The 14,555-nt window shown below is 35.5% G+C and overlaps 2 protein-coding genes across 6 annotated transcripts in view; both read right to left on the bottom strand.

The window, feature by feature from the left end:
- Positions 1–8,934, bottom strand: part of aff4 (AF4/FMR2 family, member 4) — a 31,795-nt gene extending 22,861 nt beyond the window's left edge. For 2 of the 3 annotated variants that reach the window (XM_015034414.1, XM_015034416.1), the window contains exon 1: positions 514–737. In XM_015034414.1, coding sequence (XP_014889900.1) covers positions 514–530 — 17 coding nt within the window. In that variant the 5' untranslated portion in view covers positions 531–737. Of the gene's footprint in view, positions 1–513; positions 738–8,631 lie in introns of those variants that run through there. The other variant, XM_015034415.1, reaches the window with a different exon arrangement.
- A 1,756-nt stretch (positions 8,935–10,690) lies between these two features.
- Positions 10,691–14,275, bottom strand: zcchc10 (zinc finger, CCHC domain containing 10). 3 transcript variants are annotated; one of them, XM_015034411.1, is made up of 4 exons: positions 14,168–14,275; positions 13,291–13,452; positions 12,953–12,997; positions 10,691–11,295 (listed from the first exon to the last, which is right to left on the bottom strand). In XM_015034411.1, the coding sequence occupies exons 1-4, from the start codon at positions 14,206–14,208 to the stop codon at positions 11,079–11,081; spliced, it is 465 nt and encodes a 154-aa protein (XP_014889897.1). In that variant the 5' UTR covers positions 14,209–14,275; the 3' UTR covers positions 10,691–11,078. The 3 variants fall into 3 exon arrangements, with proteins under 3 accessions (XP_014889897.1, XP_014889898.1, XP_014889899.1); XM_015034412.1 differs by having other exon boundaries at positions 12,953–12,994; XM_015034413.1 differs by lacking the exon at positions 12,953–12,997.
- Positions 14,276–14,555: the final 280 nt, after the last annotated feature.

The following is a 14,555-nucleotide window of genomic DNA, read 5'->3' as shown; positions in this document are numbered from 1 at the left end:
AACTTTGACTTGCATATTTGGCCAAGCCCACATCTGAAGTCCAAGCCCTTCTACACTAATCCAACAAAAAAAGTTAGCGTTTCTAGTCTGCTGCAAAGTTTACTAAAATGCTCTTGTTGCTGTCTAACTCTCAGTTAAGTTTAAATACTATTATTATCCATGTGTAACTGTAGTGAAATCAATAGTCTGCCAAACTTAAAAGGTCAAAGTCTCCAGAGTTAGGAACTCCAGTCACGTTGTACCTAAATTAATCAGCTCATCTGTCTCTCTGCAACTCACAACATAACACCCAGACCTTGTGTTATATTCAAGAAAAAGGGAGAGCCGATGGTTATCTGATCACCATGAATACAGGACAGGGCCTATGTCACAGTCATTATGCAAGCTCAAGCAAACAGAGAAAAGAAATCCAAGTTGGGCATAAAACATTGGAGGATTTTATTCTCGATGGACACGAGATAAAAAAAGAAGAAGAAGAAAAAGAGCAACTAAGCAAGAACTTGTGTGTCTTACCCTGACTGAGAGGCCATGGCCTCAACCACTGAAACATTGGAAGAAGAAGGGTTCAAAGGATCTCCTAGGGATTCAGAAGTTCTCTCGTCATAACTTCTCAACCTTGACCTGAGCACAGACCGCCGCCTCTGAAGCCCCTTTTCCAGTAAATGTTATCTTTTAGCGTCCAGCTGTAAGACTGCAACTCCAGATTCTTTACTAGACTCGAAGGTACAGTGCATTTCCTTGGAGTGGAGACAAATCTGACTCAGAGAGGGGAGGGGACTGCCTGCTCTGGGTAGATACCAAGTCTGCAAACAGTGGGGGAGTCACATGCAAGGTAAAGTCTAGAGGCTGAGGCTGCTTTTGTTTCCGTTCTGTTGTTAAAGCATGAATGGAGACCTGGAGAGCTGAATAGAGCCTGGGGGTGCAAATGTATGTGGAAGGCTGTTTGGAATAATCAGAATCAGCTTTATTGGCAAAGTTTGTGCACACAAACAAGGAATTTAACTTTAGAGCCACTTTGTCCAGACATTTTAATTGTAGATATATAAAATTTAGTAGGAAGTTAAATCTTTATAAAAAAAAGCACTTAAAACAAACAGTGGAAATGACTAACTGTATGGGGGACAGATTCAGATAATTAGGAATATGCAACATCAGGAATGCTGGATGAACTGTTATTAAATGTTAAATAGTCTGTTTTTAACTGAATGTGAGTAAGTTATTAAAGAAAATGTTGAAAATATGCTGGAGTGAAATACATATTACAAAATAAAAATTAAGAAGAGTAAATCAAAGTATGAAAACATAACAATACAAGTCTGACAATAAATAATATTTCAAAAAGAGCGAAATGGGATCAATAAGAGAGAAATAAATCTCACCTCTCTCAGAGAGTGGCACTGTCCACCTCCTCCCATAAAAGGAGATGTTATTTTACACCACAAGCCCTCTGTCTGCGTGATGTCACTGAACAGCCAATCAGAATCCATCTTTCAGTCTACAAACTCCCTCCCTCCTCCCCACTCTGCCCCAGGCACAAGGCAAAGCACCCATGGAGTCTGTTAAAGAGACAGTGCACAGGTTTCTACCCTGCTGCTGCTCACTAACCAACATGACACATTTTCATCAGCTACGCACGCTGATGAAACAAGCGGGCACATGTGGCATCACCGCATATTGCAAGAGTTTCCATCGAGTACATGTTGTGAAACTATAAAACTACTTAATCTTGAGTTATCTACATACAAGTTGGTTTTAAGAAAAATCCTCTGTGAGGGGCATTTTGTGATTTTCTAAAGCCTTTAAGTAAGACAGTAAGAGTAACAAGTTATTCATGTTTTAAGGGTGATCAGCTTTTCCCAGCCTATAATGATTACCAATTATTTTCTTTGGGTTATGACCTTCCAATTGCGATTAATATTTTTTCTCTAAAGACCACAGCACAAAAAGTTATTTGATCAAGTTAGTACTTTTAAGTCCAGTAGAAAATGAAGTAGGAGAAACTCAAAATGAGCCCATCAAAGTACCAGCAGTAAAAATTTAAAATGATCAGAGCTTTTACTTATGGAATGGGGGGAAAAGATTTTTCAGTACTTGATTTGCAGATCAATGTGAAACATTTTTGTTATAGTAACAAGCTGTTATTAACCAATCAAAAGCTAATCCTCAGTAAAACTCCTGCAACTTGGCAAGAACAACCATGTTTGGAGTCTGTTAGGATTTCTGAAAATATCAGCTGGTGGCTGACTGATTAAAGATGGCAAATATCAATGGCTTGTTATAACCTGTTTCAACATGGTGAGTCAGAATTGGAGTAGTCTCATTTAAAAACTACCACCTGCAGTATGTACAGGTTCTTGAAACCTACAAGAAATCCCACAGTTTGGAATAAAGACCAGATGAAGGAATATCACTGCTGTATTGGAGGTTTGGATGAAATTGTTGAGCCCTCAGGATTTCCTCTCTGGTGATATCTGAATGTCATCATTTCTGCCAACACACTGGAAAGCCCCATCACTCATTAGTATTGCTTAATAAGACTAAGAGAAATAATGAATCATGACAGGCCAATAAACACAGGATTCACAAAAGTTGTAACAATCCTACCTAACGCACTACAAGTCTTCTTCAAAACTAGGGGTGCACTGATTGTAGAGTTTTGGCCAGGCACAGACCTATAAAGAGCTTGATCTGCCGATTCCAATTTTGGCCGATGCCAATTTGCTTTGTCTCAAAAGTTGTTAAATATAGAGACAAAGATGATGGATTGGCAACAGAGAGGTGACCATTGTTAACCGCACACATGCAGACATGACCTGGTGGGGGATCCATCGGTCAGCCCTCCGACAAGTCAGAGCAAAAAAGTCAGAGCTTTGCAGACATATATAAAATCAGTGGATAAGACTGGTTTTAAATGTAAGTACGGGCTGATTGCCCTTTACCCAAAATTAAGCACATCGGCATCAATTTATCAGCACACTATTCAAAACAAATAATCCCCTCAAGTAAAGCACATCCAAATTTCTACTTATCACTGAAGGTACCAATTCAAATCATCTGTCCTCATTGATCCCAGCAATATGCAAATCTTTTGTTACTAAAAGCAACAAAAGCCCAGCTAAGAAGATCCTATTACAACAAGGAACAATTGCTCAGGTTGCACAGTATTCCACTCTTGAAAGTAAGATTTCCTCACAAAACAATGCTCATTAACCTCATACTTAAAGAAAGCTTTTTATCCCCAGCAGATCCAATCCATCTCTGGTATGTTTTACAGAATGAAAAAAGCTGACTCCAGAAATACTGTGGTGTAACACATTGAATGATGTCTTGCACAAGTTACAAGTATCTCTGAAACAGAGTGCACATGAATATTTATTAAAAGCATAATAAATGTTTACAAGGCTGAACTGCATCACTCAAAGTTTTACAGGTTGTTAAAGAAAAAAGGAAAAATAAATGTTTTCACAGCTATGTTGATATAGCTATCAAAAAAAAAAACATCCAATGCACCTCAGTTGAAAAGTACGGGGAAGAAATGGGTGCAGACGGGGGTGAGAGCCGCCCCCTACCCCGGTGCTTTTGAAGTGAACCTGCTGACGGCAGGAATTCCAGAGAGAGCATCAATTCAGCTGAACCTTTCCTCTGTAAGCAGCTGTTTAGGGAGGAATCCTGAGGGCTGCTGTTATAATCAAAGCAAAGTACAAAAAATGAGAAACTGTCCTGAAATAATGGTTTTCATGATAAAATCTCAGTTGCAAATTTAAGTCTGTTCGTTTCCAGATAAACTACAGCTACCTTTAACTCATAGTTTGTGACCAATAATAGCCAGGGTTTACAAAATTCCTAACAATAATTTCAATACTTGCTTTGGCATTTGAACTGAACATAGCTCAAGAAAAGTGAACTTTGATATTACCCTGGATTATGTTTGCTTTTAGCCCATCTCAATCAGCCAATGTTCCAACTCTGAGCTCCAACACAGGTAACACACTGTTCTGGGTACTTTCTGCCAAACTGCAACTGGAACATGACACACATCTTCCTGTTACCTTGCTGAAAGAATGCGTCATTCAAACCAATCTACTTTTCAGAAACTTTTCAACATTTGTCCGAACCCTTGATTAAGTTTGGTCAGTTTTTAAAAGAAATTCCAAGATTCATCTTGCTCCAAGAAAATAGGAATTCAAAACACCATGTTTGGATTGAACAGGTGTGAAAACAGCAGTTTTAAGGAAATTATACTATTATATTGTCATGCTGACCACAAAACATGCTGAGAAAGGACTACAGAGGACTCAAAGTTAGTAATTTTCAGTATCTGAAAGGCATTTTAAACTGAAGTCAGAGAAGATCTGACAAGCAAATGAAAATAAATCTGTATTTTCCACGTGTTGCTACATGTCTGCACTTCATTCAGAGCAAATACGAAGATGGCTGATCTGAGTTCCGCTTCTGAATGTCAGAGTGCTGGGTTAGAAAACAAAATCTCAGTTAAATCAATAATTTACAGGGATTACACATGAAAACAAGTGTCACCATCTATAGTTAGTACTCCTAACTACAAATACCAAACATTACTGCTACAACTACAGTTTTCTAATATATGGAGACTTTATTAAACTACTTATGGAAACAATATAAACCTTTAAGACTGGCAATGGACGTATAATTCTAAGTCACAATATTTTGTTGTCTTTATTAAAATTGTGAGAAAGACTGTTGAAAAATTCATCACGATCTGTCCAACTAGAAATCTGCCAAAATACAATGTTAATAGAGAAGCTGCAATATCAAAACAGGAACAGCACTGCCATACGTTAACAAAGCATTTGTTGATAATATTTTGTAACCAACAGTGGAAACTCTGTTTAAAACAGCAAAAAGAGGAATTTTAAGCTCAACACAATGAGGTCTGCAAAAACCAATGTTACATTTGACAGCAAAGCAACTTTTTTTTAATTATTTTGTTTGTCCCACTTTAGCAATACAAGTCTTTAAATAATGTTTTTGTTTTTTGGCTTGTTGAGAAATTGTATTTTCTACTTACACAGTTTTGTTTTTATTTTGTTTTGAAGGCAACACCTGTTTAGGAGCAGCTTAAAGTAGCCTTTAGATAACTCTTGTGCGTTTACTTAATTGCTTATTAAGACATTCTGACCGTGTTAAATGGACTTCATTATCACAGGAGAACTTTGTTACTGAGAATACGGCACTTTCTTTTCCTCAGTAACAACAGGGTACTCGTCTGTGCCTAATCATGTCATTCTGCAGAAAGAATGACGAAAATTAAACCCCAAAATTTAAATATATAACTTTGCAAAATAGCAACATAGCACACATAAATTGTATCCATGCATTTGATCATTTCAGGCAAACGACTCTTTGTAGAACATCCTACTCTGACACTTTTACAGTTTGTTACACTGATCCATCTTTTTTTTTCTTCTATTTCCCGCAAAGCACTTAACCTGCTTACAAAGGACATTGTGCTCAATGAATTCCATTAGTGTTTATGAGACATCTGACTCCCCCAAACACAACACAAAGGCTGGTATTGTAATATTTTTGAGGCAAGAACAAAGTATTTCACAGTCCATGTCTGCGCCAGATCACAGAAAGCAGAACGGCCTTAATGAGTTTCACCTTCACAGCACTGCGTAGCCACATGAGAGCTAAACTCTCATCCTACAGAACAAAAGCAGAAGAACAGATGCACGAGGTCAGGACACAGAGAGCTGCAGATTTTTCTGCTGTGTGAGCAAGAGCTCTGAGAGACTGAAAAAAAAATACAGCTACTGATGCTGATAAGATTTGGACTAATTGAGTTGGCAGACTCTGCGAGAGCAACTCAAGCAACTTACCCCTGTCAAGCTAAAGAAATATTATTTGATTATAGACCTAAATACATAACCTTACCAACATTTAATTAAATTCTGACAGCCGATGCTCAGAAGTATCAGCTGTCTTTGCATTATGAAAACAATATGATTTTAACCTCTAAACTGAATCCAACTTTTAACAAAAAGGTAATCTATCCTGTCTTTTAGAAATCTGGCCTGAACCGAGCATCTCTTATTTCCAAAACCTTCAGTCAGGAAAACTGCATTGTAGTGTACACCAACTGTTTCAAAGCCAAAGAAAACACACACTCTGTGCGCCGTCTGGACTGGACGAACAAATCACTGAAACATCTTCACAGAGCATGTGCCCTTTGCCGTGGCAACAAGGGAAACAGCTTGACAGAAGCCCCCAGGCAAAATTTAAACAGGATGCGAATTCAGTGCGAGCCGTGTCACAGGGAGCACAGTTACACATTACTAATGTGTTGTTTGCTTTAGCTGCTTGTTTTTGTTAGTATCATTCAAATCATCTGGTGAAGTTAACATCTGGCATTAATCTTACTTTGCTTTTGCATTTGTCTTCAGTGCAAGCAAATACAAACTGTTATACCCAGGCTTCAGAGAACTGCATGGAAAACTAACCTCTGTTACACAATTGGCTATTTTTAATCAACAGCTTATCTGACTTTAAAGTATATGTTAAATATTTTTGACAAATTTGTCAAAGACCTCATTTAGAAATATCTTAACATGGCTCAATTAATCAGTCAAAGAACTTCAATTTTGTTTTCCAGTAGTATAAAACAAAGCAAACCTTCAAAGTTTGGCAAGAGCATGTTGCTGCTCAATAAGTGTGATAAAATGCCATTAACCCTAGATAACTTTCTTTGCCAAATCATGGTGTTGAAAAACATAAAAGTGAAAGGAGAACTGTTGCTAATTTTTGCCTTTGTACAAACATGCAATAATAGGACGTTTGAACATTGACAAGGTACATTTCTACCATCATAAACTGGGAATATAATGATTTCAGGTGGAATAAAATGGATTTAGAGAAAAACTGATCATACAGATTTAATTTCACTCCACCAAAGAGCTCACCTGCTGATTTTGAGAACTTTAATGTGTAAAATAGTAAATGTGCTCAATATTTTTTGATACAGGTAGTAGTTTTAAATCTAGAAGTGGAAAAAAAAATCCCTTTCAAGCATGTGCCCCTTAAATGACTATTTTTTAAGTTCAGATTTTTTTTTTTTAGTTCTTGACCTACAAATTACAGATTAGATCAAATGAAAAAAAATGGCCAATTTTAATCTCTGGTTGATTATTCTTATTTTAACTAGTCAAATTTCTGAATAGGGTAATGTTTAATCCACTTAATAAGGCACCAGACTTCAACACGGGACTGTTTATCATCCAAACGGCTTATGTCTAAGCTCTGTCTTGATTAAATCTGTGAGGGTTCAAATCTACCTGCCATAACAGTCCCTGACCTTAAAATGACCCAACCAGGGAGGTGTCAACCAAAATCAACAGGTAAGGAACTTTTGCTCATGTGGCACACCTGTTCTTTTTAATATCTTCCTATAAATTGTTGTGTTGAAGTCAATTATGCTTGTTTTAAACATCTACATCACCTTTTCTATTAACATGTCATTTCAAAACTTTACATCTTAAAGTATTTTACAAGTCAAATTTGTATCCAATTATTCAGAAATATATAATTACACAAATCAAATTTATGCCAATGTAATCCAGTTATTTAGAGACACAAAGTCTAATTCAACTATAATTACATTATATTACAGTGAAACTCAGCTGATTACATAATCTCAAATCTGGAGACGCTTTTCTCAGTGAATACCGATTTGCAGTGGAATTAACAAAATCCATTCAAAACATTCAAAAGAATTGGCTGATTTCAATCTTTGGGTGATTGATTAAGACAACTGTAGCCAGATGACAGAGGTTGCTTTGTCTAAGGAAACTCTGATGACTGCATCAAGTTACTGACTTATGTATTTAACTGACAAAAGGGAACTTCAGACTTGTAGTGCATGCTCTGGCCCTTCCCCCAGTGCATCGCTTAAAAAGGCTTCCTAGAAACTGAAGTCAGCTTTCCTTCCAAAAACAAATTATACTTTTGCATCAGTATGAATTTTAATTGGCTGCACATAGAACTGGAGAAACAAAACAAATGTATGTAAAATAAACTTGCAAATTCCTCTTACCGACTTTGGGAGTATCCAGAGTGGGGCTCTTACATAATCTTGTACATTATACATATATCAACAGCGGATTCTGAGCTTAACTGTTAACAATGTGACTTTACCTCAAAGTGTATATTTATTTTCCCAAGTAATAAAAGGCAATTGTAATGCAGAAAACATAAATGTGAGGCTTTTAGACTTACATTATAGAAACAAAAACAACATAGCTTCCACCTTAATGTTTGACTCAGTTTGCCACAACGAAATCCCCAAAACACGTACAAAAGTACTCTCTACACTTTAGCTGTAAAATAAAGAAAGTTTCCCATGAACAGAAGTAAAAAAAGACCCAATTTCTAACCTAATTTAGGTTTAAAAAGAGGCTAACCCGCAGGACTACCTGCGTCTTTAAGCAGAACGTTTGCTAGCTAACGGCGTTTAGGTGCTAAGCTAGCGGCTAGCCTGTTTAAAGCATTTTATTTTTTACGGAAATTGAAGATAACAATCACTTCAAACGTAACAAAATTACATAGCAGGGTCATTTGAGAAACGATACCTTTCCCGACAGTGACTATTCTTACCTCTCGTCTTCTTTTTAGGCCCAAACCATTCTAGCTGTTGGAAAGCTCTTTTCTCTTTGTCTTTTTCCACTTCCAGTTAGACGCAAAATGGACTCAGCTAAACAGCTAAATTACTGAAACCGAACGGACGGTTCCCATGGTTTTCTCAAACCGCAACTGCACGCCAAATGAGAAGCAAAACGGGATCATTTTTTCTGTCGTTCATATTCTTATATCTAAATAAAAGTGACTGATAGCTAAGTTAAGCAGCCAAGCAGGTACAACAGACAGGAGTGGATGGCAGCAGCCAGTGTTGCATTCACTATCCGTCAGAAATATGTCAAACACAACCATCCTTTGAAAAAATACTGAACAGCTTAAACACCGTTGTTATTTAAATAAAAGAATGAGAAACACAGGCACCTGAAGGGCAAAATAAGAATTAAAAAATAAATAAACCCAATCTTCAGCAGACAAAAAGTATTTAAAAGGGATGAAATCAAGAAATAAGAGAAATTGTCAAAATATGACATAAGGTATATAAGCTATAAAATCGTACATGTGAAAACGCTGCTAAATTAATTTTAAAAAGTATTTCCAAATAACGGTTTTAATGTCTAAGGATTATGCAGTAGATGTTTCCTTGAAATTTGTTTTCTTTTATTTACAATTATTTCTGCGCATTTGAATAAATCGTTGCACGTTTTCCCTGTTTTTATGCATAACACTGTGTTCAATGGCTACATTGAGTAAAAATTACTTTATCTAATTGAGAGAATCAAATAAACCTGTTTTGTTTACACTGAGTTCGAGGCCAGCAACTTGGGATAATTCCACTTGCACTTGAACGCAGCATTTTAGTGACGTAAAGGTTGCCCATGTTTTGACGTACAGAAGGGAATCACGCACGTCTCATTGTTCCCTGCTGGTCATTTGAGAGCTTGTTATTTAACCATAAAGGTGAATGACCTATTCCGATTGTTACGTACTTTTGTGAAATAAATGAAAGGATAAATAAATAAATAAATACAAATGCGCTTCTATATGCATCATTCCGTTTTGCATATAGTTATGCAATATGGATGTTGATTTTGCAAGAACCTGATGAGTCTATTTAGCTTTGTGGGTAATTCTGAAGTCTTTGAAAGCAGTAAAGTAATACCTATGAATATTTTTCACAAACCTGTTAATATCACTTCCTCTGATTACGTAAGAAATATATTTTGATGACAAGAAAAAAAAACTACACTCAAATCAGTAGTTTTTGCTTTTATTCAAATCAGATTTGAGTTAATATAAAAATAACCATTCACATGAGAGTTTTATCTTTTAATCAGTGAACATCCCCCCAAGGTGGAGAACAACCAAAAGGTTTTGTACTTTGCTAAGGGGTGTCTCAGCTCTGAATAGAGGACCAGTTCACTGGAGGTCATTCACTGCCGTTGACCTCTTGGCCCCAAAATGATTCTATAGCCTCAAAGGCTGACCTCCTCCACACCAAACACACTTTAAAGATTTGCCTGCAACATGAGACATTGCTTGTGACCAGACCAAATCAAGACAAAAAGAGAATATATTTCTATGCTTCAATTACATACCCAAAGGGCTTTTTGCTTCAGTTGGAAGAAAATGTTTTAACATAAAAAAGAGCTGTCAATTACAGGTCCATGCTATATTCTTTGAACCTTTTCACAATTTGCCTGGTCATAATCACAACCTTCCATTGATTTGGTAGAAATTTTCTAAGATAGAATAATACAAAGCAGAGCATGATTATTGTCAATGCTATCATTTTTTCTTAATTAAAAATCTTACTTTAGATCTCTGGAGTATTTGGACTTGATAAAGGGCCATAAGCCATTTTCTATTTTCAGGTTATTTATAATAAATCAGGTTATTTTCCCTCCCGTTCACAGTTACAGACTGCATTTTGATAGAGAAACCTGATACAATTTGTTGACATTTGTGGTTATAATGTGAAAAAAATTGAGAAGGTTACAGGGGTAGGAATACTTTTGCAAGACACCTTTTGTAAGCAAAAACAATAAGCCAAGTTTAATTATTAGTAAGAAAAAAAATATTTTTACAGTAGGAATATTTATTTTGTTCAGCGTACACTATAATCTTAAAGTTTATTCAAACAGGTTGACAGGTTGTACAGAACCTGCTCATCTGGAAACACTAAGTACAAAAAAAAAAAAAAATGAACTCGAATAATTGTGTGTTCCTCTTGACAGGTTTTAAAGTTTATTTTCTTGCTAGAAATACAAACATTAGAAAATGTCTCAGCTGCAGAAGTAACAGCAGAAAAGCGTTTAAAACTCAAGGGGAAACAAAGCTCAAGACTAGCCCACCCTCCTTAGCACACCGCTGTAATTTTCAACCAGCTGTGGTTTGCTTTTAGAAAAAGAAAATTTATTTGAAACACCGAGTATTGTCAAGAAATTTCTCCTTAATTCCCAACATGTTTATTTCTTCTTTTTCTTCTTTTTTGGAGGTCCCTCATCTGAATCGCTGCTGCTTTCCGAGTCTGAGCTCTCTGATGAAGGCGATGAGGAGGAGGAGGAAGAAGATGAGGAAGAGCTGTCGCTGTCTGAAGAGGAGCTGGAGGAGTCGCTGCTGTCTGATGAGTCACTGGACGAGTCGTCTGAGTCGTTGCTGCTGTCGTTGCTCAAGTCTTTTGCCCTGAGAGCAAGAAGTAGAGTGCAGAGTGAGAAGGAAATGTAACTGTACCTGTTACATTCACCGGAATGTTCCATGGACTCTTATCACTCTCGTATTAAATTAAAAAGAGCTGGACAGCGGTGAAAAAGTTTAACCTTTCTAAATGTTACAGTTGTTCTTACAAATTTGTAGTTGACAAAAAGTACTCTACAATCACTTTAAAAATATAAAACAAAAACAGTTATAAACATTTTGTCTTTAGTAAATAATCTAATATGCAACTATGACTTATTTCAGCCATTTTGATGGTCAGATGCGTGTTTTGATGATGAACAGATTGCCAACAACAGTCTATGTCAGAGAAATAAAAGCTGGACCAACCGTCCTACACAGAAATGTGTTGCTTCTTTCCAGCAACCATATAAGAAAATTATTTTACAGCTTTCTCAAACTACATGTTATGACTCTTGTGTTTGGAGACACAATGAACAAACAGCAAGAGCAAAGAAAAAACAAAATAGATCACTGAGGTAAAACTTTCAAAGACATAATCAAAAAGTAAAGAAAGCGGTATTTGCTCTGCATTTAAAAATGTTGAACAGTGTGATATTCTGAAAATGTTGAGTAGATCTTTTTAAGCAGTTGTTTTGGGCTGTAGGTCTGCATGAGGCATAACATGTTCAAAATACAGAACACACAAATGTTGAAGAGGAAATTACAGCATGTTTAATCTAACTAGCCCAGTGTAATTGTTCTGCTTCTAAATAAACAAAAATAACATAACAATTTTCAACTAATTCGCAATTAGGTCTAAATGAGCTAAAGGAAAAAAAAAAAAAAACAGAACATAGAATTAATGTAAACCCTTAAAAATGGTTTGCTTCATCCATCAACATGTATTAAATAGCAAGATTGCAAACAAACACAGCATGAATGACTTCTTCTATTGGTATTCCTGAAAGCAGGAACATAAATCACAATCAAGATTCCTACAGACCAAAACTTTAAAGCATTGCCATTATTACAATTCTCCACTAGAGTGCGCTGTTGAGTCATAATTTTTTAAACAGTTGATTTGATTTCAATTTAAGGTTAGAAGCAAGAGTATATGTTTCAATACAATAAAGCAAGTGTAAATTTTAAATTTGATTTAAGATTTTTACATTACTTGCTCAAATTATCCTGTCAGCTGATGAACATGAGCATTCACATTTTTTAATCACAGAAAGATGAAGCATTAATTACAAATGAGACATCACTGATGTATATTGGTGCAGTGTGTTTCTCTATATACAAAGGCTTTAGTGCTCTACACAGCAGTCCTGAAGTTCAATCCCTGACCTTTAAACCTTTGATGCATGTCTTCTCCCTTCTTTCTCTGCTCACTTCCTGTATGATTAATGTACATAAATGACAAGTGCCACTAAAATATTTCACCATAAAAAAAAAAAAAAAAAAATTAAAATTTTACTCCTTCCTCTTGTTTAGACCTGACCATTTGGACTTGAGGTATTTCTTTTACATGCAAATTGAGGTGTCTGCATTTACTTTATGTTTGTCTGTTAGATAAATTATTTAAGGAAATAAATAAAAATGAAATCCATGAGTACATATACTTTTTCAAACACCTAATAGGCTTAAATTTAATTAAGTTAAAATAAAGAAAAAATAAACTTACTTCTTTTTGATTTTCTTTTCAATGGAGCTTTCTCCTCCTGGTCTGCTAACAGGAAAATGCCAATGACAAGGAATGCATTAAAATATATTTGTGTGCGCCTGTATCATTTTATAAAACATTTGAATTGGAATTGAAACAGATCAATAAATGGCAATCAAATCCAAATATTAAAAGCTTACACTGGTCTAAAATAAACTCCGACATTTGCTGGGTATTATATACTTTTATTGAATTATTACATAGAATGATCACTGCAAAGTTCTACAGTCAGGCTTTTAGTGCACAAGTGGATGCACAAAGGAAGAATATCTCCTAGCATAAAGGGATGAAGACCTTACCCTGTGATGCTGAGAGGTTTGTTTTCATTTTCCTTCAGCTTCTTCTTCATCTCAACTGTTCTTGATGGTCTGTGCAAATATTTTCGTTTCCCGGTGCACTCATATGTCCAGTGTCCCATCTCCAAGCACTTCTGGCATCGCACATGTTGTTTGTTTGCCTCCCTGTACACAGAGAGAAAAAAAGACAAATATTCTTTAAATAAGACAGTAGGTGACTAGAACATGTGCATTATTTTAATTTAAATTAGTAATTTTTATGAAATGTTTTAATATATTTTTTTATTTTTATAGAAACATTTATTTATGTTTTAGAAACAGTTTTTTATCCAAGAGCAAACATGGCTAAATTCATAATAAAATCTTGCATCCTTTTCCTATGTGCATAATCTTATTTGAATCAGTGGCCTTTTAGTATAAGCTGTATCATTTATGATTTTATTTTATTTTTTTTTTTTGCCTGATTGACTGACTGATATTGGAAAGATGAATGAAGTCTGTAGATCTTCATGTTTTAAATAAGTTTTTTCACATTAATGTAATGGTTTGGTATAGCTATAAAATAAAATTCCATGAAAAATATTTCTTTGCCACAGTTACTACATGCTACTCCCGATACAACTTCCACATCTGACCTATAAGATTAAATAAGCACCTCAACACAAATAAAAGACCAACGGAAAATAAAAAATGATCTTGTAAACAGAAGCAGCGAAGGATCTGCGCTCCCCGTTTTCTCTGCTGTAGTCAGTATTGACTTTCTACGTGTAAGATGGCGTCTAACGACCTAAATTTTGTTGGTGTTAAAAAAACAGAAAGCTCAGCTCACAAACTGTACAATAATTTAACTGTTGCTTCCAAATATACAGGATATACTTACGCTTGTCTCCTCGCAATTATTCTGTGCATGGGAGTCGCCATGTTGCCAGGTTTAGCTTCTTCTTCTTTTCTACCCTTAAAGTCTACAACAGCAACAGCGCCTACTGGAGTCGCAACATCATCATGACACCTCCGTCGTCTTGTTTTTTTTTTTTTTTTTTTTTGGCAGTTGCCAAAAAATGTTAAAGGTTGTATGCTACCTAATGATATGGAATATGGCTCAAAATGTCTTCATTTATATTCTAGTAATCAACCTTATTTAAAAAAAAATTAAAAAATTAAAATACAAGTGCTTTTTGTGTCTGAATTCTCTGCAATATACTTAATAAATGAAATATTTTTTTCTAAATTTATTTGTTCAATATTAATATCCTTCTTATCTCATATTA

The sequence above is a fragment of the Poecilia latipinna genome, unplaced genomic scaffold (genome assembly GCF_001443285.1).
Source record: "Poecilia latipinna isolate Pla-1442-1.1 unplaced genomic scaffold, P_latipinna-1.0 Scaffold298, whole genome shotgun sequence".
In the NCBI taxonomy this organism is placed as follows: domain Eukaryota; kingdom Metazoa; phylum Chordata; class Actinopteri; order Cyprinodontiformes; family Poeciliidae; genus Poecilia; species Poecilia latipinna.
The sequence above is the reverse complement of the archived record's forward strand: the minus strand, read 5'-3'. Positions and strand labels throughout refer to the sequence as shown.

Coding starts and splice junctions, on each gene's coding strand:
- zcchc10 (XM_015034411.1), bottom strand. CDS start 14,208: ATGGCGACTCCCATGCACAGAATAATTGCGAGGAGACAAGC. Junction 13,453..14,167: donor ATAATTGCGAGGAGACAAGC/GTAAGTATATCC, acceptor CTCTGTGTACAG/GGAGGCAAACAAACAACATG. Junction 11,296..12,952: donor GAAAAGAAAATCAAAAAGAA/GTAAGTTTATTT, acceptor TCTTGCTCTCAG/GGCAAAAGACTTGAGCAACG.